Source organism: Atractosteus spatula, chromosome 2, assembly GCF_055471065.1.
Source record: "Atractosteus spatula isolate fAtrSpa1 chromosome 2, fAtrSpa1.hap1, whole genome shotgun sequence".
Classification (NCBI taxonomy): domain Eukaryota; kingdom Metazoa; phylum Chordata; class Actinopteri; order Semionotiformes; family Lepisosteidae; genus Atractosteus; species Atractosteus spatula.
The window spans coordinates 55,119,879-55,145,916 of NC_142707.1; the positions used below are offsets into that span (position 1 = coordinate 55,119,879).

At 36.8% G+C, this 26,038-nt stretch overlaps 2 protein-coding genes across 5 annotated transcripts in view; one reads left to right on the top strand and one right to left on the bottom strand.

The window, feature by feature from the left end:
• Positions 1-748: 748 nt before the first annotated feature.
• LOC148839888 (uncharacterized) lies at positions 749-17,343 on the bottom strand. Of its 3 annotated transcripts, XM_088909508.1 has the most exons (10): positions 8,306-8,479; positions 7,010-7,031; positions 6,441-6,454; positions 5,573-5,591; positions 4,594-4,616; positions 3,628-3,646; positions 3,057-3,079; positions 1,783-1,816; positions 1,067-1,129; positions 749-925 (listed from the first exon to the last, which is right to left on the bottom strand). In XM_088909508.1, exons 1-9 carry the CDS (start codon positions 8,369-8,371, stop codon positions 1,092-1,094), a joined length of 258 nt encoding a protein of 85 aa, XP_088765634.1. In that variant the 5' UTR covers positions 8,372-8,479; the 3' UTR covers positions 749-925; positions 1,067-1,091. The 3 variants fall into 3 exon arrangements, with proteins under 3 accessions (XP_088765634.1, XP_088765633.1, XP_088765632.1); XM_088909507.1 differs by lacking the exons at positions 749-925; positions 1,067-1,129; positions 1,783-1,816; positions 8,306-8,479 and adding an exon at positions 16,583-17,343 and having other exon boundaries at positions 2,669-3,079; XM_088909506.1 differs by lacking the exons at positions 749-925; positions 1,067-1,129; positions 1,783-1,816 and having other exon boundaries at positions 2,669-3,079.
• Positions 17,344-24,052: 6,709 nt separating this feature from the next.
• The window catches only part of mmut (methylmalonyl CoA mutase), a 31,375-nt gene continuing 29,389 nt past the window's right edge, over positions 24,053-26,038 (top strand). For both annotated transcript variants that reach the window (XR_016086093.1, XM_088905922.1), the window contains exons 1-2: positions 24,053-24,100; positions 24,666-25,106. Coding sequence is in view for 1 of the 2 variants with exons in the window: in XM_088905922.1 (XP_088762048.1) it covers positions 24,704-25,106 (403 nt within the window). In the remaining variant the exon portion in view is untranslated. The remainder of the gene's footprint in view (positions 24,101-24,665; positions 25,107-26,038) is intronic.

Genomic DNA, 26,038 nt, shown 5'->3' on the forward strand with positions numbered 1-26,038 from the left:
CATCCAGGGCCCCAGCACCGTGAGGTAACAATGATAAGCACTATTGTCCTGATGCTGATATACCTGTATTAAAGTCCTTGCAAATTATGGCTACAGCTATGTTGCTACACTTCATTAATTTTGTTGATGAGTATACTTCTATACAGCAAGAAACTGCACGATAACAAACGTGCGATAAAAACTGTGCCCTTAGATTAAGGTAGATTTATTCGTACATTTGTAGTTGTATAGATTTGTAGATTTTGCTGTATTCTGATTTAGTTTGGCCATTAGTTTTTGAAAAACATCTAGGTATTCATAGCTCACAAGATTACCTGCTTTAGTAATTTATGTGACTGGATGAGGAAATGAGTTTGAAATATATATTTATATAATTTTAAGATACTATGTGTGACACAATTCATTTTTAGTAGAATACCTGCTCTGTCTCTGACTCAAGATTTCTGGTAAAATTGATAGGTTTGATAAACACTAAAGAAATTTTAAAAAGTTGAAATACAGAACTTCACCACAAGATGGCAGCAAGATAAAGATCTTTCTGATTAGTTCCTGGAGATATGTTGTTTTCTCTGAGTTCTATACATTTTGTGCCATTAAAAAACGTTATTTCCTTTGATTTTATACAGTGTTAAATTAGAGAAAAATATTTTTATTAAATCACACTGCAACATAGTTCTTTATTTTCATTGTGTATTTGCCCTCATGGGTGTTTGAATAAATTATGCTTAGTGAGAATGAAGAACACTCCTTGTGTTAAAGACTGATGTATTTATTGAACTTTCTCAAATCCTACATACAGCACTTCAATGTTCTGGAATATTTTGAGCTTCTTATTGAGTAGTTTAAGCAAAAACAGACACAGGTGGATCAGCAGCAGTGAATAATATCTTCACAGTACTGATGACTTCCTTCTCTCTTGTGTGTTCTAGAAGGGAACATAACCATTTTAAAATGAGAATCCAATTCTGTCATTGAAATTTACAATTTTAAAACCTTATTAAACACAAGCAGCAACATTTTACTTAAGAACAAATATCTTAAATATCAAATCAAAAAGGGCACTTACTTTTGTAATGTGCTCCAGGAGGCCATTACTTGTCTTCAGAATTATCATCTTCGTTTGGATTTTCTAAAGAGTTACAAGGGCTTGGATTATTGAGATAAAGCGACATGCCTGCTAGAGTGGTAATCTGTGTTATTTTTAACCTTTTAGAATTTAACAATTTAATTTAAAAAGGTTAGTGTCAACGCACATTAATAATAATGCCCTCTTTCACATAACAATATTGTAAAACCCCAACAGTCCTTTGTTATGAATACATTCATTGTAACAAATCCCCCTTCACTGTTAATGTACATTAGCAAGGAGAACCTGCATATAAAACCGTCCCTTTATATTGGAAATTAAGCAGGAAACAGATCAAGGCAAAGCTGCCTTCCCAACCGCATATTTGTCCATATGAGTGCACATCTACCTCCCACTTCATTAGTGGCAGTGGAAATCTGCAGGCTTGCATGGCAACAATCGGGGTTGCTACTCAATGAGGTAAGTCTGGGTTTCAGTTGTAATGCAGACAGAATTGGTTAAACCATTGAATCTGCCACATCGACTCTCACCCTGAGATATAAAGTCTCAGCCATCAAGAATCTGAACATCAGGATCTGAACAGACAACCTCTGCCTACTCAGAGAGTCTTTTATAGGCAATCGACGTCCACAGGTAAGGCCAAATCCTGAATTTCCAAGTGAAACGTTTGCTATATTTGGCATGACTCAACCTACCTGGTTCCTCTGGTGTAGTCTTGCCAAATAGCATCTAAAAGGAAAATGTTTGCAAGGATTACAAGTGCAAAATCAGAATGTATCTTAAGATCCATTTATATCTTCCTTGAGATGAAGCTGGCTGAGCTGGCCGAAGCATTATAGAAGCATAAAGGCTCCTATATTCTCCAGATTCAGAGAGTTTCTTCCTGCACGCTGTCATATTACTGAACTGTACCTCTGCCACTGGCTCACACTACTGTTTTTTTCACACTGCTTGTGCTGACTCGTATTTAAGTGGCATGTTATTTAACTTTGTTGTTGCTGCTGCTGTTCTCTGTTTATGTTGTTGGTGTTTACTTATTGTCTTTGTATTGGAAATAAGCAAAATAAGTATGCAAATAAGAATTTAATTGCACCAAACTGGACTGAACGTACACTGACATTACACTGTCAGAATATTGTGGGCTATGCAATATGAATTTACCTTTATTAATTCATTAAAACAAGCAAAGAATTCATAATTTCTAATGAAAACTATTACAGCACGTATATGGACCATGACAAAATCTGAAGATCTTACATATGTGTAATTAACATAATCCTTTATCTTTCTGCAAGATGTTGGGTACAGCACCGTGTGAGGTTTTAATTAAAAATTTTAGGACATGAGCTTAAGAAAGCTCAAACAAAGGAGAATAGGCCGTTCAGCTTATATAGCCTGTTCAGTTATCATTAGTCAATCGGTCCAGGTCATCTCATTCAGCCCTTTCTTAAAAGAAGCCAGAGTTCTGGCTTCAACAACATGGCTGGGTAGCTTGTTCTATGTATCTTCAACTCTTTGGGTAAAGAAGTGCCTCCTGTTCTCAGTTTTAAATGCACTTCTGCTTAGTTTCTACGTCTGCCCTCTGTTTTGTGTTTCACTGTTCATTCTGAAAAAGTCCGTTTGATTGACTTTGTCAATGCCTCTGAGGTTTTTGAATACCTCTATCAGGTTCCCTTCTAATATTCTGTGTTCAAGACTTCAAGTTCACCCTTCGTCCGGTTTAGTGTAGGACATTCTCTTAAGCTCCTGAATTATCTGGTTGCTCTTGGCAGTGCCGCAACATAGCTTTTTAACATGATGGCTGGAATTCTACACAATATTCTAAATGAGGCCTTACTAATGAATTTTACAATGCTAACATAATTTTTATATTTAAACATATAAAATATGATGTTTGATCACTTATAGAATACTCTGTACGATCAATATGATTACTACTAGTACTGTAAATCTGGACAGACGTTCTTACCTCCCAAGTGTCATAATATATATCTGGTAAAAAGAAACAACAACAATAAATTAGGTATTTCTAAAAGTGCTATTTACAGCATTTTTTATCAGTAATAAAAATGCTTAAAACTATCTTCAGAATCACAAAATGAGTTTGAAGATGCATCTGAAAGAATATGAACAGTTTGCAGCACTCATTATTTCACATTAAAAATAAATACTATGAATATAGAAATAGCACTGAAAGAACAAGTAAAGGTTTATTCCATGCTGAAAAGAGAAGAAAAGAAACAAGACAAGCAGTAATCAAGCAGGTGCCAGACTGATATGAACACATCCTTTAACATAGCAGTTTTAGAAAACCTGAACAATCCTGAGAAAATAATAGTTTTAAAAATATAATTCAGAAACAGAACATAATCAGTCCAGATTATTATGAGCATTTGTAATTTTGACATGCATATATTTATAGTTGTTTTAGATTTTAATGAATATTTGTAAAACTGGTATTTTTTAGAATTATTTTCTCATTTTTTCAATACACAGCTACTGTATATACTGTGACTGATTGATAGAGGTAAAGTTCTTACGTTCAGTGGTGTCTGGAATCTGAAAAAAAATCAGTTAACATAAAATTGATATTATGTACAAAAATACATTAAAAAATCAGCATTTTAAAGTTATATAATATATGGAAACCTTAATGAACTAGTTGAAAAAATATGGAAAATTCAGATAAACTTTTAAAAGTAAACATGAACCTGCAGAACTACAAGATCAATTAAATGTTTTCATGTGTTTTTAATTGTCTACTTTTGATTATTTCAAAATGTACTTTGCAGGCAGGATAAAATGCAAGCACGGATCCTTCCAAAACATTGATCCCCTCAATTTCTATTCCTTCATTTTGAGATGTTTTACATCTCAAATAATAGTGTCAAATAATAGCAACGGGACAGAAAAGAACTGTAGAACTGTGTTTCACGTCTGAGAAAACAAATATCACTGATACAAGTCTCCCTTTCACTTAATACTTTAAAACAGTGATGTCAGAGTCAGAGTACTCCCTTCCACAGTACTCTGTGAGTCTACTTAAACACACTAATACTGATATACTTTAACTGGGGTGTAATACTGAAGTTGTCTCAAAAAGTATTTCCCTTTTTTAATCTTCCTGTAGCAATGACAGCCGAGAGGTTCCTGTTCATATGAAGGTTTTGGTCACAGCAGCAGTGTAGCATAAAATAAAGTACAGTGGCCAGACTTCTAGCTCCCCAGACAACTCTGCCCCCTACCCAGTCACACTCACCAGCTTGTCAAGTGACTACAGATGCAGTAACTCGGATGTCTCTCTATCGTTCCTTGTTACCCAATTGTACCTTCTCTTAGAATAAAGCAGTACAATGGCCCACAGTTTCCCACAGGGAAACAAGAAACATGTCTTTTTCAAAAAGGAAAATTTGTGTAGTGTCTCTGGTCAGGTGCACATTTAAGAAACTAAAAAGAAAATGACTGTAGCATCCCAGGGTGTTTTAGATTTCAGCTGACTGACTTACCAAAACAGTTGTGGAAGGTGGACCTGGAAATATTTTTGAAAAGAAAGAAAATCAGAACAAACGTGAGTGTGCTGAGAAAATTATTCCCTTTAAGTACTTGTGTTTCAAAACTACTGAATATTTACTTTGTTTTTTTATTACCTGAAATCTTTCTCAAATGAACTGATGAAGAGAATCTTCCACTCATTTATTACATTTCCTTTAACTTGGGAACAGTAGCCTGAAATAGTGCCGTGCGATGAGAAATCTGGTGGTCTGGTTTGATCTGGAGTTGGCTTTGATGCAAACAAAATCCGGCTCCAAAGTGTATTTCTTTGCCCACATTTGGCCTTTTCTTGATCATGCTGCTGAAGAAACCCTGATTCATGTATTCATCACAACTCAAATGGGGACAGAAATAGTCTTTACAGTGGTCTATCTACCTGATCCCTAACCAAACTTCAAATTGTCCAAAACTCATCTGATTGACTTCTAACGTATTCAAGGCTCCATGATCACATCACCCCAATTCTGACACTTCTGCCCTGGACATCTTGTTCAGAATATTACTCTTAACGTTTACAGCCCTACACACCAATTCTCTGCAATACTTAGCATCTCATCACGCAGTATGTTCCAGACAGGGCTGTATGCTCTGCTGAGGCACATGTGTTTAGCATGTTCTTATAGGTAAAGGTGTTTCAGGGCTTAAAGTTGCCCTGCTCTACAGCTCACAGCTAATTTGAGAAATGTAAACTCTTTTACAGTTTTTAAATATAGATACACATGTATCTTTTCAGTCAAGCTTTTAATTAGTGATGACCTTTTTCTTCTTTTTCCAAGTTTTATCTCTATCTTTATCTCTATTTTTGTTCGGTCATTATTGATTTTTTTCTCTGTTGTGTTTGTTTTGTCCTGTAAGTTGCCCCAAATGCTGTTGGTGTACAGTACATGGTGTGACACAGCTGTATACTATAATTAATAGAGGTAAAGTTCTTACTTTCAGTGATATCTGGAATCTGAAAAAAACAACATTTAATCAGTTAATGTAAATTTGATATTATGTATAAAGGGACATAAAAATAATCATTTTCAAGTTAAATAATGTGTGAAAACCTTTGAATAAGACTATTTAAAAAAATTATGGAAAATGCAGATAACATTTTCACCCTGCAGCTCCAGGTATTCAAATTTAACCCACTAAACCTTCAAAAACACTGTTCCCATCAATTTCTACTCCTTCATTTCTTCATGAAAAGATGTCTTACAGTTGAGCTGTGTCAAATAATAGCAAGAAGACAAAAAAGTATAGAACTATCTTTCACATCTGAGTAAACAAATATCACTGATACAAGTGAACATTTTTATGAAGAGAAGTGAGAAAAATATGGAAAATGCAGATAAACATTTGAGAGTACACTGCTGAAACTATAAAACTGCAAGATCTGTTAAATGTTTTGATGTGCTTTTAATTGTGAAAGTCAGTTTTTCCCTGCAGCTCGTGGTTTGAAACCAGACCTTCCGATACATTGATCTCCTTCTATTCCTTCATTTTAAGATGTCTTACAGCTGCCTTTTGTCAAAAAATAACGGGACAAGCATAGAACTGTCTTTCAGATCGGAGGAAACGGTGCAGTACCACAGGACCACAGGTGCAGTAGCTCTGATGTCTCGCCACCGTTCCTAATTACCCAATTGTACCCACTCTTACAATGAAGTATGAGAATGTCCCATAGTTGTCCCATAGAAGCCTGTGTCTTTTTCAAATACGAAATTGGTGTCTGTCTGGTCAGCCTCACATTCAAAAAAGTTAGACACATAAGGTAGTAGTATCCCAAGGCATTTTAGTATTCTGCTTATTGGCTTACCGGAATATTATCATCTGTGGAAAATATTTTGGGAAAACAAAGAAAATAAAGACTTTTTAGAAATGTAGGTTTGTTCATTAAAAAAAAAACATTCTCTAACTTGTTTTTGCTTCACTAACTACTAAGAATTTACTTTATGTTTCTTAATATCTGAAATGTTTTTAAATGTAATCATGAGGAGAATCTTGGACTGTTTATACCACTGCATAAACATGCATCCTGTTAAATGTATTAAAAACTGTTTTATTTAACTATCTTTTTCCTCAAAGCAGGTCCAGGCAGGAAGAATAGGTCATAGAAATAAAGACAAAACTTCCTGATAAAATGAAAAAATATAAGAATAACAACATTATTAAGAGATAGAAAGTTGTTCATGCATTTTCTTTATTAAAAGTGTAAGATCATGCAATATGAATTTCATTAGTTCTGTGTTTTATAGTCATACCTTCACTTTTGGTATTTTGGAGTCGTTTTGTTTTCTTAAGAACAGTACACGTTCTCATTACATGTGGTGTGAAAGCTTACTGTACATTAACAACTTTAAATGGACACAAAATTAAGAAAAGTACCTGAATCATCCTCCTCTACAGGCTGAAAGACAAAAATTAACATTATTTAACATTTGTATGAACTTGTTTGACATACCTGAAATAACAGCATCAATATCTCTATAAATGTACTGTTTAACGTCATACAGTGTTATTCATTCTGTGCAGTACAGTGATATTCATTCTGTGGACTACATTAATTTGGGATTTCAGCCCTTTTGGCTGTCACAGATTCAAGACTTTTGGGTTTCTTTTGGACTGAAGGGTTTTGCACATACCCTTTGGAAATATTAAATCAAGTCCTGGATTTGGACTTTAGCCTTGCAAGGTGAGTTTAAATTTTATTTTTAATGCATTCCTTTGTCAGCTAGAAAGGAGTCTAGGATGTCTTCCTATTTGGTTCTTAATTTTATCAGTTTGCTGTGAACTGTAATTAGTGGTGAAATGTTTGTCGGCACACCAGTCTCCATTTGGTGGTTTGAACCAAATCTTTGAGCTGACGTTACCATTAACTGCGACCGAGAAATACTCCAACCGGCGCGTCGCTCCGCCTGCCGTTGGAGTGGGGGGGGGGAGGAGAACAAAGTAATGTAGCCAATTCATAGAGGGGGATTATTAGGAGGCATGGGAAATTTGGCCAGGACGCCGGGGTTACAACCCTACTCTTTTTGAGAAACACCCTGGGATTTTTAATGACCACAGAGAGTCAGGACCTCGGTTTTACGTCTCATCCGAAGGACGGCGCTTATTTACAGTATAGTGTCCCCGTCACTATAGTGGGGCATTAGGACCCACCTACATGGAAGAATGTAGTGTTATTTCTGCTTGTTTTTCTATAGCCTTAATTGATAACCACTAAGGAATTGTTTAAAAGGTTATAGAAGGTTATAGCAGAGAAACAATTTAAACAGTTACCTTTTTGCTGTACTATCTAGAAAGTAGAAAGTAGATAAAAGAGATCGAGAGTATCAACTAAATAAGAATTGAGTTGGAACAGAAAGTAAAAGTCACAGAAAAGAGTATTTCAGATCCAGGGTTGAGAAAAACTGCAACAAGTAGTGGAATGAATTCCAAATCTGATGAATGAAACTTTTGACAGTAATAAAGAATTAAATACAAATTCAAAGTAAAATTTAAAAGTTTATAAATGGAAGCTCCATGATATCAAAAGAGCTATGTGCTTTTAAGTGCACTGGAGTCTAAATGACTCTTCTCCTAGACGGCTTTCAGGTCTAGGGAATGAGAGGGTAAAATTTGGAACTGCCATTTAATCACGTAATTGCAAGAAGGAAAACCAGGTCGAAGAGGTGAACTTACGGCACTGTGACTCCCTGAGAGCAGGACCAGAAGGGCGAGAAAGGTGATGCTGGCAAACTTCACCATTGTAGCAAGCCTAGTTCTGTGCTTCCCGAGGTGCAGAAAATGTATAAAAAGGCATGAAAACCAGCACTTATATATTGTTTAAGAGGAGGTGGGGCTTAGATTAGTCACCTGAGAGAGACTGTGATCCTAAGCAAACAAGTGGTCAAGGCACAAAAAGTGTATGTAAAGTACTGTATATAGTGTTCTTGTATCACTGCGTTGTACATTAACACTACACTTTCCAGCTCACTGTCAGATTATAGAAACCTGAAGAGTAGTTTTCATTGCTTTTTCAAGTTCCCATCATTTTCTGTACGCTTTAATTGCAAGTCTTTCATTACCCTTTACAGCAAAGGAAGCTGTGTTTTGACAGATGATGTTTTGAATGCTACCTGGTGAATACTGAGAGAGCCCAGTGAACACTAAAACTGGCAGAGCTGTCTCAACAGCCTGTGGCTGAAATAACATAAACCAGTTAAGACAGGCCAGGAGAGAGATGGAAAAGAATATCGCAACAAATACTTTTTTCAGTACAGTTTTTTATAACTGCAAAAGAACAGTTAAGGATAAACTGAAGTGTCTCCGAAATAATGGAAGGTGTTTAGACAATGAAAGGGAGATTACTAATATATTAAATTAATATTTCTCAGGAGTTTATCAAGGAAGTAACATAAAATATGACTCAGACAGAGCAAATACAAAGTTATATATTTATTTAATATGAGCACTGGTGTTTTAATTGTACTGTACATAAGGAAATAAGAGGTGACATTCAGATGCTTGTAATAAAACTTCCAGCAGTCACTGAAGAAAATGGAAAAAATGGTTAATGTAGCACACATCCATAAAACTGGTGACAATATTTATTGGTAGGTATAGACTAGCAGGCATAGCAATCCTATATGCTATAGCAATAGGATTTAAGGGGAAAAGGACATGGATTTAGAATAGGGAGATCCTTCTTAACTAGCTTGTCAAAATTCTTTGAGCAAGCAACGACAGTAAAGGGTATGAACAGAGCATATGACATATTTAATATTCCAGAAAGCTAAATACCTGAATAGAAAGTGGTGGGTATTGGCAAAGCATAACTTTGATTTGAGATTGGGTTAATAGAAATCTGTATACTGTATATACTGTATGTTTACAATTCTCTTATTGGGGTGATGTTTAGTGGATTAATACAGGGATATGTATTAGGAGATTGTTACAAGTAGGCCTTTAAGTCTTTTCTTCTGACCTAAGGGTCTTATATAAGTAGCCAACCCATCAATCTCTGTTTCCACATACTAATTTAGTGAAAGGCGATTCTTCTTTTTCTAGGACAGACGTATGATTCCCAGTTTCTATAAATCTTTTTTCCTTTTAGCTTCCTTTCCTTTCTTACATCATATTTTGTTTTCTTTTAAGGTAGTGCTCGCATGCTGCTGGAGTCATCCAACTAACTCACCCAAGCTCTAAAACCATAACTTTTTCCTAGAAAAATAGGCACCATCTGTATAAGGCTAGAATTCACATGTGAATTATTCACATACTAGCATATGCACGTAGAAATTCTTTCAGGATTAACTAGAGGGCTAAGATAATTAGAGGCCTTAAACAGAGGCCTAATAGGCCCCTGTAATGACTTTAAGTGGAAGTAGCCAGCCACCTTGTCACAGACCACTAGTCTTCTTAATTCATATTAAAAATAAATTGGGAAGGTTAATACCAAAGTAAAAAATAAAAAGAAATTCAGATGAGCAATTAAAATATCAGATGAAACACCTCCTGTAGCACGGAATGAAAACGGACCAAGGGTGTTTTTTTTGTCTGCCTGCCACAGGGAGATTGCAGTCCAATGGAGAGACACAAGCTTAAAATGCCATATTTACAGTGCAAAAGTATTAACTGTTGCTAATAATATCGCATATACCTTTTTGAATTAACTGCTGTTATTCAGAACGGTAATGATCAAAGCGAATACTGCTAGATGTAAAAGAAGGCTGAACGTCAGGGAATCACTGACTTGCTGTGGCAGTGGGGTCCTGGCCATGGATGTACTGTAGGCCAACAAGATCACGCAGTGGTGCAAGAGCTGTGGGCGATGCTGCTTGCGCCAGGTCCCAGCGACTGCAGTCCACGGCCTGCTGATTTCCAGCCTTACCAGTCGTCCTCTGGAGCCAGGGTGACTCGACTCAAGCCCATTCTACTCAGCTCCCACCACTTCACCAGAAAGGTTACGAATGAGATTCGGCCCATCTAGGCCATTGGTATTTAGCCGTTTAGTGATCCTAGGGTCTCATCCAGCCATTTGTTGAAAGAAACCAGGGTATCAACTTTAACAACGTGGCTGGGAAATTTGTTCAACACTCCACTTTGAGTGAAGAAGCCTCTTCCTGTTCTCAGTTTTAAATGCATTTGCATGTAGTTTCCTCTTGTTCATGTTTCACTGTTCATTCTGAAGAAATCCACTGGGTTGACTAAAATATATCGATGCCTTTCAGGATTTTGAGCAGTAGGATCAGGTCCCCCAGTAATTATCTCTGTTCAAGGCTATTAAGGTTCATTTTTTTCTGCCCGTCAGTGAAGGACTTTTTTGTTTGTACAGTTGGTGGTTTCTCTTGTCTGGACAGATTCCAGAACAGCAATATCCTTTCTGTAACATGGTGACCAAAGTTCCCTAATATTCTAATGGAGGCAAGATAAAGACCAAAGTCTTTTTCATAAGCAGCTTCTTCTAGCTCTCTGTTTCCCATTTTGTATTATTATTTTGAATTATAAATTCATGTTTTTACTACATTCTGCATGCAAAAACCCTGCCCTTGCCTATATTAAATGTAATCTGGTAGGTGTTTGTCCTTTTGCAAATTTGATCTTTCTGAATTTAATTTGCTGCTTCTTAGCTAATCTTCCTAATTTAGTATCATCTGCAAACTTGACTAGAGTACCAACTATTCTGGAACGTACATGATTCACACATCACCCAGATTTGACTATTCACTCCTTATGTGCACCGTCAGTATCAGTATTTTCAGTTTAATGATTATTTCTTAATAATTCCGCAACGTGAGAAGTTAACTTATATGGGGCACTTGATCAAACCCATTTTGAAAACTTAAATACACTGTATCATATGTTCTGTGTGTGTCCACCATGTCTGTTGTTTGTTCGAAGAACTTTAACAAGTTGGTTAGGAAAGACTTTTTCTACATTCATGCTTTCATTATTCCTAAAATATTATTTCAATATAGGTAATACTCTAATTTAGTTGTATAATTGTTTCCATTCCTTTACATATAATAAAAGTCAGACTTATAGATCAATAATTACTTGGTTCAGTTTTTTCTTCCTTTTTTGTGGATGGGCACTACATTAGCAATTCTTTAGTCCCTGGCTTCTGCTGCTGTCTTAAGCAACTTTTGGAAATGTTGCGTCAATGGCTTCTGAATAACATCACTTATTTCCATCAGTACCACTGGGAAGATGCCACCAGACACTGGGGATTTTGTTTTTATTCTAGTACGCACTTCTCCCTCTTTTAAACTAATACTTTCCAGTACAGAACTCAGTCCTTCTGATGACGGAGGCACGTTGTTGATTTTTGCCTTAGTGAATACATGAGTGAAATACTTGTTCAGTACAATTCCCTTGCATTGTCTAGAAGTTACCAATTTTTGTCCCAGATATATTTTACTTAATCCTTAATGGTTCCAAAAAAAATGTTATATTTAAAAGGTGCTGGAATCCAAGGTAAAATACAGACATTGAAGGAGAACAAGTTAAGAGATAGAAAACAGAAGGAGTGATCTCTGTGGGAGAAAGATTGAGGATGGCATCTGTTATAGAAATGGCACTCATTTTGAAGGATCCAAACTTGTCGAATATGTGAACTGCATAAATTACTAAAACTTATATGAAGCAGGAAGGTGCAGAAAAAGCACCTAGACACTGTGCAGAGCTGGGCAGACACTGCTCAAATGAAAATTAATGTAGGCAAGTGCAGAATATAACTGCAGAATTCAAGAGTGTAGAATATAAATATGGGACAGCACCGGTCTAAAGGAAACACCTTAAGAAATGGATTAAAGTGTTCATCTGTACTTGTCAATGTTCTCAAGAAGTGCGAAAAAGCAAGGAAAACACCCAAAAGATGTTAGAAAATAATGAGTATAGAATTTAAAACAAGGAATTTCAACATCTTACACATCAGTAAGACCTCACTTGAAATAACGTGTATAGTTTTGGCTGTTAAATTACAAAAAGGTAGTGACTACTTTGGAATCAGTTCAAGCAAGGGCAGCTTGGAACTCAGAAGTCAATAAACCTTGGACTTTGAGTCAATTGCAGGTCTTCTTGGAAAAAGACACTCCTTCTAATTTACATGAACAATGATTCATTTGAAGAAACAAATCAACTTACTGGTGTGTACTCATCTCTTTTCAAATATTTTGAGAGTATAATATTTTCTCTTGAAAGAAAATCTGATACTTAGTTTGGATGTACAGTAGTTCATACAGTATGCACAAGAAAGTTAAATCCAACATAAGATCAAATTTATGACGTTTAACTCTAGCTTGGTGAGTGTATCACCAAAGGAATAAAATAAAATGTTTTTTTTTCTTTTGACATTCTGCTTACATAGATTGTAGAAGATTTTCTGTTTGTCTGCCAATCTGAGCTTTGGTAGAAACAAGGCATCATCTACCATTTGAGGTATTAATTACAAATTGTGAATGAATGCTAAATATTTTATTTTTTTTTAAAATACAAAATAATCTAAAATAAAATATTTTAACTGTAAACTGAATGATATAAAATATACAAGTACAGAGTTAATTTGATATAAACTATATACAGTACAGTATTGCATTTTATGTTGTGTTGATTAAACCAAAAATTCCATTCATGTAGTAGTGTATTTTTTCATAGCACATTGAAATTGCAGCTGGTTAAAACCATGGTAACAGGAACAGAAAATTAAAATTAATGTATCTACAGTACTAAAATTAAAGGGGAAATGCAACATTATTTTCATATTTCAGGGTTAGAAAGAATCACCATTGATGAGTGAGTTTTAAACCACAATAAAGGCAAAAGGTACACAGTAACTAGCAAAACTGCCAATTTCCATCACAATATAGACTAAATTTCCAGGTATGTGCAGCGTGAGGCAACAAAACTTTCAGTGAGCCAAAGCAGCCCTATGACATTGTAAATAATCAGGCTTTCAAATACATCGCTTTTATTATAAAATACCAATATATTATTGCTCTCGACTTCAAGATGGTTTTCCCAACAAATACTACTTGTTAACTCTGCATGCAGATCACATTAGAAACTTTCTGCAGTGAAATGTCTGCTGCACAACCTGTACTTATTTGCTCATACATCGCATTATGTTAGTCATTACAGTGACTAGTGAGCAGAAAGGGCAGCATCACATTGCAATTAGTGCGAACTCTCACTCTCGCCTGTGGAGAGACCAGGGGTTTGTGATAACATGGAGACCTACGGTACTTCATGATTTTGTGCTTAATTTGAAATTTCTCTATAACATCAACGAGTTTAGTTACCGAGATTTAATAACCGGTCTGAGAAATTGGGAAATAAGGCAGTTCCCTTTAATTCCTATTCATCTGACATTGTTGTAGAAAATCAGATGTTTGAGTAAGAAAAAACGTGGTGCAAATTTTCTAAGATGTGAATTTAACAGTAGCACTCTTTTCTCTGACGTTTGGCTTGTTTGTTGTATGAGTATATATATATTAGCAAATAAACATTGAAAATGTAAAATGATTAAAATGTTGGTGTATAGTTACGTTAGGCGTAAAACTAGGATGTATCCTGGGAGAGAGAATAAAAAATCCTCATCACCAGCATGTTAGCTTTGAGAAGAAAGAATAAGAAAAGTGCCTTGCATGAATATGTTTAAGAGGGCAGAAATGAAAACCCACAAGCATTAGGGTGCCATTGTACACTGATCTGGTTTGACCTGTTTTTAAGGTGCCTGTATCTTATACTGAACACAGAGTAAGAGTGAAGATGCTAACTTTCACTCAAGTTATGTGCTGCTGATTGCCCTGTTAATTAATACAATATTATTGATTGAATTGGGCATGGGGACTAAAGTTGCCAGTAATGGCTGTATTGTGTAATAACCCAGTAGTGGACCTGAGAAATCAATTAGCAACTAGCAAATGAGTTAAACAGGCTGAATGTTTTCTGTGTTCTTAAACAGAAAACACGGCTGTCTGGTTCAGAACAGAATATATCCAGGGTCAGAAATGTTCTTGGTTCAGCTCATTTTATTATCACAAGGAAGGTTTTATAAAAAAAAAAGGCAGGTCTTTTTTCTTTGTAATATGCCAATTTGTACATTTAAAAGAATTCTCCTGAGTTCTGCTAATGCACAATGTGTTATATTATGGTCTACCTGACAGGTTGCACCACAGTGTGGTATGGCAACTGCAGTATTGCTGACTGCAAAGCCCTACAGCGGATGGTGAAAACCCAGTCTATCACTGAGGTTGCTCTCTTATCCATCCAGGACATTTATGACAGACGGTACCAGAGAAAAGCTCTAAGCCAGTAGTTCTCAAACTTTTTGGACCATGTACCACCCTTGATCAAACCAAAGCATCCAAGTACCACCTACAAGTCATCTTCTCATAGCAACCCCAGAAAGTCTCAATGACCAACATGAGCGCACGTGCGTGCACACACTCACATACACATATAATAAATATTATAATAATAAACTTTATTTGATGTAGCGCCTTTAAAGGTGGCTTCTCAAAGCGCTTTACAGAATGACAAAAGGAACAACAACAATTAAAAATAAACAATAAAAAAGCACCATTTCAGTGAGAGGGGTGAGCCTGTTTACTGGAGCAAAGCAGATGTGAATTCATTGGTCGAGCCTTCATACTTAATTCACAAACGGTTAATTGGAAAGAAAAACAAGGTCAAATGGTGATCATAAGTTATTTTACTGCTATCCTCCATTTGCACAGCTAAGGCTTTGGAGAGGCTGTTTTCACAGGCATTAGTATTTCACCCTTTCAATTTATAAATGGATGAACTAGACTGGATTGTACACAGATACTTTAATTCTAGTCTTGTTAAAAAGAAGGCTTTGCAGTTAGTACTACAATTTACATAAAGATTTTGGGAGGACAAATATTTGAGCATCTGAGTTTCAATTGCTTTCAACTGCAAATGTGTATACTCCTTCATCAAACAAGACAGAATAAAAAATACAATGGAAACAAAGCTCAAACAATTTTAGTAGCTGAGCATAAAAAGAATAGGAGCCTAACGCATCTGAAGGTCATGAACAATATTATTTTAGGAACATAAACATATTATGTAAACTGTACTGTATATGGCTGGTCTTGGTAGTTTAAAGAAAAAATACACACCAGTATTCCGTTTCTCCCTAAACATTTTAAGCATCAAAGTCTTACATGTGGTTATTCTGGAAATGTTTTTACGTGCTCCTTCTGACCATATTACTGTACGTTTACTGTATATACTTTGTGAAAATTGATCGTTTTAACCTTTTCTGCGAATATGCTCGTTATCGGAGTAAACAAAAGCATACTTTTAGCATACTAAAAAAGCCCCATTTCAGCGAGAGGGGTGAGCCTGTTTAGTCGAGCAAAGCAGATGTGAATTCATTGGTCGAGCCTTCATACTTAATTCACAACAGAGACTAATAGATTTTAAATCCTCAGGCATTTTCTTGACGGCCAAGGCCTCGGGGTGGATGCTGCAGTTCATATCTGGAGCAAGTTCTCTAATTCGTGCAACCACACCGCTGTGTCGGCTTGTCATCGCTCTAGCACAGTCTGTACAAACTCCGACGCATTTTATCCAGTCGATGCCATTTTCTTCGATAAATTCACCAAGAAGATGAAATATGTGCTCTCCTGTAGTTCCTGCTGGTAGCGGCCTACAGAACAGAAAGTCACCATGGGACGTACCCTCAAACTTATATCTAACGTAAACGTGCAAATTGGCCAAATCAAAGGCATCTGCAGACTCATCTAATTGCAGTGGAAAGCATCTGCTCATCTTAACGCGCTCTATCAGCGTACTTTTGATATCATCTGCCATATCAATAATTGACTGTGTCTTTGGGAGGGGGCAGCAGGTCGTGCTGTTTAGCAGCTTTTTCTCCACACATAATACGTGTCGGCTCTTTTGCCAACAGTAAACAAAGTTCTTCACAAGTAGTGTGGCACTTACCTGCTTTAGCAATCCGCAAGCTTGCATTTTCCCCGTTTCCATTTCAGGAGTCCATCTCAGAAATTAAAAGAAGTTTTTTTTAAGGCGCATGGGAGCGAAACACAGAGACGATCGGTGTATTTTTCTCAAATTAACCTAGAACAGTTCTTAAATATTTTTCTATTATCTATCACCCTTTCCTGTGCTCACAGGATTGCCAGCGTTCATAGTACACATTTCTGTGCTTTCCTGTGCTTACAACATTGGCATTGTTCCAAAATCACACACATTCTCCTACCAATTTGCTGAAGATAACTTTTTTAAAATACAATTGATCACTTATGTTCGTAGCATGCATTCCTATAGAATGGTATAGAATTACATAGTAGCTCTTGTGTCTTCTCAAGTATTAGCATGCGCTGTATCATAGTACGTAGGTTCCGTATTCGACACAAACTAATTTTATTAAAATAGAAAATATGAAAACCCATCCCAATTTTTTGGTGCGCACAACAAAGTTCCAGGGTCATATGGCGTACCCCCTGACAGTTTGAGAACCACTGCTCTAAGCAATATCAAAGACCCCATTCACCCCAGCTACAGACTGTTTGACCCTCTACCATCTGGAAAACAGTACCGGAGCATTCGGGCCTGGACTACCAGACTCAGAGAGTTTTTACCCTCCGCACTATCAAACTATTATACTCCGAGCCTCTCTGACCTACGATCTGAACCCTTACGGTGCCTTCTCTGTTTATCAAAACTCAAACACACATTGAAATCTACCTCTACCTCACATAATTAATAATAATAATAATTGCTTACACTTATATAGCGCTTTTCTGGACACTCCACTCAAAGCGCTTTACAGGTAATGGGGACTCCCCCCCTCCACCACCACCAATGTGCAGCATCCACCTGGATGATGCGATGGCAGCCATAGTGCACCAAAACGCTCACCACACACCAGCTATCAGTGGGGAGGAGAGCAGATTACTGTAGCCAATTCATAGAGGGGGATTATTAGGAGGCCATGATTGGTAAGGGCCAATGGGAAATTTGGCCAGGACGCCGGGGTCCTGTCAAGACATTCACTCCCCATAATTTTCTATCCTTTATTTCATTCTGTTGACGTATGATTTTGCACAACTGATGTTGTTTTGCACATTGCCTGTTGTCTCTTTCTTTTCTTACACAATTGTATTGTTGTTTTTTGTACTACTTACTGTCTGAGAGCTAGCTAAATAACTTTTCATTATACCATATACCCGTGTATGAGTAGAACGGCAATAAACCTAAACTTGATATTGTAACCAACAAAAATACTGTAGCTCTGATAGAATTGACATGAATATGAGTTTATTTGTAATTCAATGGTTCGTAGCATGTAGCATGTCTCCCCTTAAGAAGTACTTAAGAAGTTACTTTCTTATTGTTTAGAAAGTCTACTGCTAAATGGGGCTTTTAAATGTTTATGACTTCAGAACAGCTCATTAAGATTGCTGCTGCACTTCAGAAAGTGTTGAACCTGAAACGGCTTACTTTACTACAGTAGGCGAAGAAGGCTGGTGACCTTTGTCTTTTCCCCTCCACCACCACCAATGTGCAGCATCCACCTGGATGATGCGATGGCAGCCATAGTACGCCAGAACGCTCACCACACACCAGCTATCAGTGGGGAGGAGAGCAGATTACTGAAGCCAATTCATAGATGGGGATTATTAGGAGGCCATGATTGGTAAGGGCCAATGGGAAATTTGACCAGGACACCGGGGTTACACCCCTACTCTTTTCGAGAAATGCCCTGGGATTTTTAATGACCACAGAGTTTTCCCAGTTATGCAATTTTAACATTTTTCTTATCTTCCTATCAATTGTACAGGATGAAGTAATTAAATGTAATGTTTTCTTTGTGCCTTGTACAGTACAAGGAGGTACTGTATGTAGAATGTTTGGTGCTGCACAGACGTCAGAGATGAACATATGTTAATTTAGTTAACACACTTACAGTAAATAAACATGCAAAGTACGTACTGTATCTGTACTTTGCAGACCTTAATAAAGCTCACTGTGCAATAAGGACAGCTTTTAATTTCAGTCTTTGAGCTGTCAAGATAAGATGAGTATTTACCTATGTACTATTTCTTTTTAAACAAATTTGGTGTGTTTATTGATTTTCAGAAACTTTTCTGCTTCTTATAGTTTGAGGAGCACCGAGACAGCAAATATTGTGCGAAGGAAAGTGTATATTTATTCTTTATTCAAATTACTCAGTGCTCATGTTAGAAATGTGACAATGGTATCCTTTTTCAACTTCTAGCTGAAAGTTCTTGCTCTACCTGATGATGAAAAAAACAAACACACATTTTTATTTAATCAGGACTAGAGTAATGTAAAACCTTATTTAAAGAGCATCTGCTTAGGTACTAAAGGTTTCAGTAGAACCAGAATACTGCAACTTGTGTGCCATCAAAAACTATTCTACCTCAGCCTTTAATTACTATCCTGTGTAAATTGCATTGGTTCTCTTTGAAATTTACAGTGGATTTTGTTTCAGACTGGCACTTAGCAGTCAAGTCCAGATTACTTTGAGCATGTACTATCTGACTATAGTACTATACATAATCTGACATCTGATGATTCGGGTCTTCTTATTCTGCCTAAAACAAGCTGCACACAATCCGTGAAAGAGCCTTTTTGTGTAGCTTCACAATTGTGAAACTCACAGCCAAAATCTATTACAGTCCCTGCAACTCCATATGTTTTTAAAACTTGCTTGACGGCCAAAAACTTTACTATAGTTTTACAAATATGATTTTATTCTTAGAATTGGCTTGTCTAGTAACTGTAATTTCTTTTTTTGTGCCTTTCTTTTGGTCTGTCTGATAAACTGATAAACTTCATGATATACTTCACTGATAAACTTGTGTTAACAAAAACTACAGTATGCTTAAGAGTTGCTAAACCGTTTATTTACTGCTAGAGCACCACAATTCACACTCAACCACATCACAGATCAGTCCCAGTGTGTGAGATATTGCTGTTTGATCTGTGCTTGATCTTTGATCTGAGCTTTAATAGAGAGCTTATCTCTATTAATACAACTATCGAGTGGTATTAAATGTAACTTTTTTGTATAGATGACACTTTTCTCAAATTTATTTAAAAATAAAACGATTACAATTTTTATTTGCCTGTAGTTTTTTCACGAAACCTCCTAGTTAAGAAAACACTTGCTGTGTGTACAAAGTACATTGTGACTGTTTTCACAGCCTTCACTATGTCGTTTTTAAGCCATTTTTTTTTTACCACGCTCAAATATTCTTCTGTCCATATCTTTGGAAGGGAAACACAGAAAGCCTTCAAACCAAATGCATTTTAAAGACCACGACCTGTAAAAATTTTCACAGCCTCCACATAAATCAGTGAGCTAATTCTCTATTTTTAAACCTCCGGTTTTTCATCGATGCGTAATTACGCACTAACTGGAACCCGGGGGGACCGCTGTGTACACACGTTCACAACGCGAGAAATACTGCTCAATACAGCTTCGTGCGAAAACCCCGTATATCACCGTAGGAAGCAGAACAGCGCAGCCTCCAATTACCCAGACTATAAGCACGGGAATAAAGCTTTGTTTGATTTCTGAAACCCTTTATTTATGTCCTGTTTTCATTCAGGTAAGGGTCAACTATATACAGTACACAATACTGCTGATAGCAGGAAAATTCAAATATTCTTTACTCAGCAGCACAATGCTGCAAGTGTTTTACACATTAAGCAGGTCCTCTGACCTTTCCGAGTCTTGCTTTGGGTTGTGAAACTGTTTTTATTATTTTTAAATGTTGTTTTCAAGATGACACTACAGGTAATACACTGGAATAGGGGGGTCTTCTTCATGACTCAATAGCATTTACACACCAGACAGCCCCCCTCACCTTATACAACCTTGCTTTGGGTTGTGAAACTGTTCTTTATTTTTTTAGGATTTTTTGAAGATAACACTGCAGGTAATACACTGGGATGGGGGGTGCTTCCAGTAGTTTCTGGGTTTCCTGTGTTTTATTTCAGTTTCACATTGGTTCTGAAAGTTAACACTTATGCAAGACATACTGTTTTTTGGGCATACTGAAACTGTTACTTAGCTTTCTTGGTGAGGTGAGTTATCCTGAGAAAAGATGAACTTTTCTTCATTGTTTTCTTGGTTTTCAAACATAGCTATTATGCTATGCTGTGCAGTATGGGGTGGCTGTTTACTTATCAATAGTGCCTGGAATCTAAAACCATTAAAAGGGTTACAAACAACAGGAGGCCATTCACTCAATCTAGCTATTGTAATAGTTAATAATATATTAATCTGAGGAAGTTATCCTGCTTTTTTTTAAAGAAGCCCAAGTTAAATGATCAAAAACACAGTTGGACAGATGTTGAAGTTGACCCACAACCGGCTAAAGAACTGCCCCTTGCTGTCTGTATTAAACCTAGTTCACTCAGTAGTTTAAACTAAGTGTAAAGTGCTATGAAGAAGAATGCATGAAGATACTCTCACATTTTTATGAAAGCTATTGTTTTTTAGATTTTTTAAATATTGGTTGCTCCTACAGTTAATGGACCCAAAGAATCTAAAAGCTTCACAGCTCAAGGGCAAAGTATCCATAGATTTTGTCAAAGCTATTTAAATCAAATGGCCTTTTTTATTGCTTTTTAGGAACATTTTTATAGCAAACAAATTATGCCTGGGGACGTTTTTACAGCAAGAAATTATGTTCTGTCTGTACAACTGAAACACATTTTGGAGTACTTTCACAATGCTTTTCTGTTTTAATTAATCCAAACATTTCTGGTTCCAGCATGCCAAACAACATGGCATTTAACATCATCCCTGAAGGAACTGTATCAGAGATATTTTTTTTAACTGCACTGCATCGGGGAGAATCAGTATAGCTTCTGGGATATACATTTTTCCTGCATCAAAGTTTAACTTGTTCAGAGTGCCGCACACAAACACACACACACCAGGGCCAGTTTTCCTGTAAGCCAATTAACCTACCAGTATGTTTTGGAGTGCGAGAGGGAATCATATCACACATAAGGAGAAAAACCATGGAACCCAGAAAGAACATGCAAACTCCACACACACAGGACAGCAGGAATTGAACCTAGGGCCCCAGTGCTGCAAGATAGCAATATAACCACTTCGCCAGCATTAGAAATGGATGGATATCTTATCTTTCTAGTTCAGAGGTTTGCGTGCATAATTTAATTTTGAAAGCCACTGAGACATCTGGTACTACTGTTGTATTTTATGAAAAAAAAACATACAAAAAGCATACTAACAACTGTGCCATCCTATTCCTTAGTTAATACATTTTATTTTTATCAACAGTTAACATTGTTAGCAAAATATTTTGAATGATATTTTTCCCTATTTTTTCTTTAGTTGTGTATTTAACTTATCCTCTGATGGTCAGATTTAATTTATATTTGAACAATGAAAATATAATTTTACAAGATGCGGGGAAAAGTGCAATAATTTATTACAGTGCTAAATTTCATATTATTGATTACTAATAGTTTATGCTAACACCTAACTTTCTTAATTAGATGTATTTAAAACAATGAACTAAGTGTAACACAGCATTCAGAAATACAATTGAGAATAGTTTTGTGGTGTATGTATAGATTAAACTTTTATGTATAACAAAATTTAAGACGATTAAAATCTGTAATCTTTCCACCTGGAATGTCATTAGAAAGTACAATAAGTTCCTGCTTTGTCTAACAATGGTATCAAAAAGTAGTCTAAGTGGTCAGAAACCTGTGCTTAATGATAATCAAGGGACTTAGAAGTCAAAGAAAATTATTTACGTTGTTTAATTTTAAACACTAAGTTATGAATGCAGACGCAATTGATGCTTTACGGCCATTGTGCAATACTGAGCTCTGCGCTTCCTCCCTCTCGGTGCCGCCTTCCCCTCTAAAGCAGCGCGGTGGGTGGCACGCAGTTTTCAGAGCCTCTGATTGGGGAAAAGACCTGCTGATCTGTTCTACATAACAGGAAGACAACAGAATATGATTTTTTCAATTCGAAATGTGTGTTGTTTTTATGAAATTCGTGTATTTTAAACGTTTAATTAAGAAGTAAAAACCTTACGGTGTACACAGAGATTCTAAGATTCTAAACTGAAGAAAAATCACCCATTTTTTGCGCATAAAAAGTGGTTATTAACTATCGAAACCTGTTTTTATAGCTTTTAAAGTCGTGCAATGTCTAAGCAGGAACACATCATTATATCTTGTTTTTGATTTTTTAAGAATTAAAAAAATTGTTTGCCCAGCCTAATTTTAAAGACCTCTACTTGTGAAACTTTTCGCAGTCTGTACATAAAACTATATACACAATACTGCTGACAGCAGGAAAATTCCTATTCTTTACTCAGCAGCTTATTAAAAACAGCACCCACGGTGTTCAAGCCGATTTTTTTACACAGAAGACTGACACAGCTTCACGCTGTGAATCTGTTTTTCTAAGAAAACATTTGTCAGTCTGTCCGTGGGGGGAAGGTGGACTATATTTTATTGGAAGACTTGCCCTATTCTACTTTGAAAATGAAGAAGCTGAGAAAAAACCTGTGAAACCGGTTTGTTTAAAAGCAATGTAGACACAATCCAATTCGAGAGAGAGAGCCCCAGCCTGGTGCTCCTTGGCTGCAGGGCCAGGTGAACGCGCAACATTAATGTAGGGCTTTTGGGCTCACGCAGGTTTGCGCCCTACACCCTGCGGTACCGCTATGTACATACAGTACGAACATGTTGTGATATTTAAAAATATTAAAAAAATGTCAATATAATGCCAATAATATTTGCTCTTTTAGTTTTTCAAAGAAATGTTTGTTAAAAGAAAACTCATGACGACAGCTGGATTTGAACACCCGCCCTCAGTCACGTATCAAGCACTGAAACAGCAATACACATAATCGATGGAAAGTCTTATACTACTGTTTGTGCAACAGTACATGAATATAATTACATATTATCCACATGCATGTTCACGCTACTTATGTTTGCCCATTTCAAACTACAACACAGCCATCATACCGACCAAGTTTACAAATCTCGAACCATGTATTGTGTCAATCATCGCCCTCCAGCGCGTCAGCCAATTGGACAAAAAAACCCTCCCCTTCCCAGTTATCGACGTTTATTTGACACTTTGGCACAGGCTATTCAGATGTTTAGATCGATAGGTAAAATCTCATCCAGACTCACCTTTCGTTTAATAGGTATACAGAAAACGAGTAACGACAAAGATATAATTATGAACTAATAACTCAACGCAGAAACACCCATGTCAATTTCGGCATCCCCACGCATGTCCTGTTTGAGGTATTTTGGTTCCTGTGTCAGAGGTCGAAAGTCAATGCCAAAAATGCTGAACTGTGATTGGGCCTCTGCTTCGGTTGTACGTTCTGATTGGCGATTCACCGTCACAGCTGAACGCCCCCTTCGCAACTTCATCCAGATACCATCGCAAGGAAGGTCAGGGACTGTTTTCGCTGTTATTTTTTATGATTTTGTGATAATCTTACTATAGAATAAAAAAACTTAATTCGGAAGCATGCATACATACATCATATGAACATCTATATGCATGAAAATTACAGTGTTATTTTTTACCTCAAAAACGAACATTTTGTGCAAACCTGATACTTCAGGTATTTAACACATATAGAAATGCAATAATAATCTGTATGTATTTAGTGTATATATATTAGTGCTCACACCCGAAGAAGGCTCCACAGCCGAAACGTGATTTCTTTTTTCTCTTTTCAGTATGGAATAAACCTATTACTTGTTCGTTTGCAGCCTACGCACTCTGACGCAGCTACCCACCTGAACTATATTTTTAGACTGTTCTCACCTTTGGAGCACAGTTCTGTAGACTGGCTCGTATATGTTACTTAATTTTCACTGTAATATGGCTGGAACTGTCAAAGGCAATCACAGCAGTTTTACAAATTGTTTTTCATTTAAGTAGCCATAAGGACCTGTGCTGTTACAGCTTCACACACCTGAACGCGTCATAGCTTGATTTGTTTTACAGCTGTCCTACAGTACGTTTAAGTGCGAAGGGCGCTTGCGATGCTGACGGCCCGGAAGGTTTGCAGCTCTTTCGCTGTGCAACGGCTGCTGAGGCCAGCCGGTGTGGTACCCCAGTGCCTCGACACGCAATCCCGGTGCTTTCGGACAGCGAACTCCCTGCATCGGGACGAGCTGCACCCACAATGGGCCGCCTTGGCGAAGAAGCAGCTGAAAGGCAAAAATCCCGAAGACCTCATATGGCACACTCCCGAGGGAATACAGATCAAGCCAGTGTACACACGTGAAGACACTGAGAATATCCCTAATGAACTGCCAGGCGTGTACCCTTATACCCGCGGCCCGTATCCCACGATGTATACGTACAGACCCTGGACCATCCGGCAGTACGCAGGCTTCAGCACTGTGGAGGAAAGCAATAAGTTCTACAAGGACAACATCAAAGGTATGGCATGACGTTTGTTCTTCCGTGGATTGCCTGCGATTGACAATATATCCTTATATTTAAAAGGATTTTAAATGCACAGAATACACGTGCAAACACACGGAGGAAAACAAAAAGTTCAACAAGCACAATTTCAAAGGCAAGTTCTTCATTTTCGTATACTGGGGATACACTGTAATGTAAAACAGATACTTAATCATCAATGATCAAAAGGCTTTTAATAGAACAAAAACACAAACAGAGGCATCCATCACCATCACTGGAGATTACCGAGAGATTGTGGAACAAACGTTGGCCAAAGCCATGAGAAAGTAAACTGTTTCCCATCAGTTAGATACACTGTGTATTCTGACTGAAATTTTTGAAAGATTTATTATGCAAATATTTACAGTATGTCATGTGATAGTATCTGGAATAAAGGTATTCACAGTGCACTGCATCCCTTCTACTCTGGCCTGCCAAAGGGCATTTAGAATTATTTACATTGTAGAGGTGATGGGTGTAGCCATTTGAGCTACAGTAATAAGATTTTGTGAAAACATATCCATAAAGGAAAATGTATCTGGGGGTAAAATGAACTCTATTATGAATTCCTTACAGAGAGTTATTGTTATGTATTCGATGTAAGAATCCCAAAGCACACTGATCATAATGTTAAAGGGGAACTTCAATGCTATTTTTATATTTTGGAGTTAGAATCGTCTTTGGTGAGTGTAAACCACAATGAAAGGAGGATGTGCACAGTAATGTGTAAAACCTCCAATTTACACCACAATATAGACTAAATTTCCAGGTACAGTATGTGCAGCACCATATTCTGCAATTCAGAACAATGCAACCAAACTTCCGGTGAAGCGAAGTGGCCCTATTGGATTGTAAACAAGGCAGGCTTGTGAATATCTCTTTAAATCCAAAAGACATATTACTCTCGA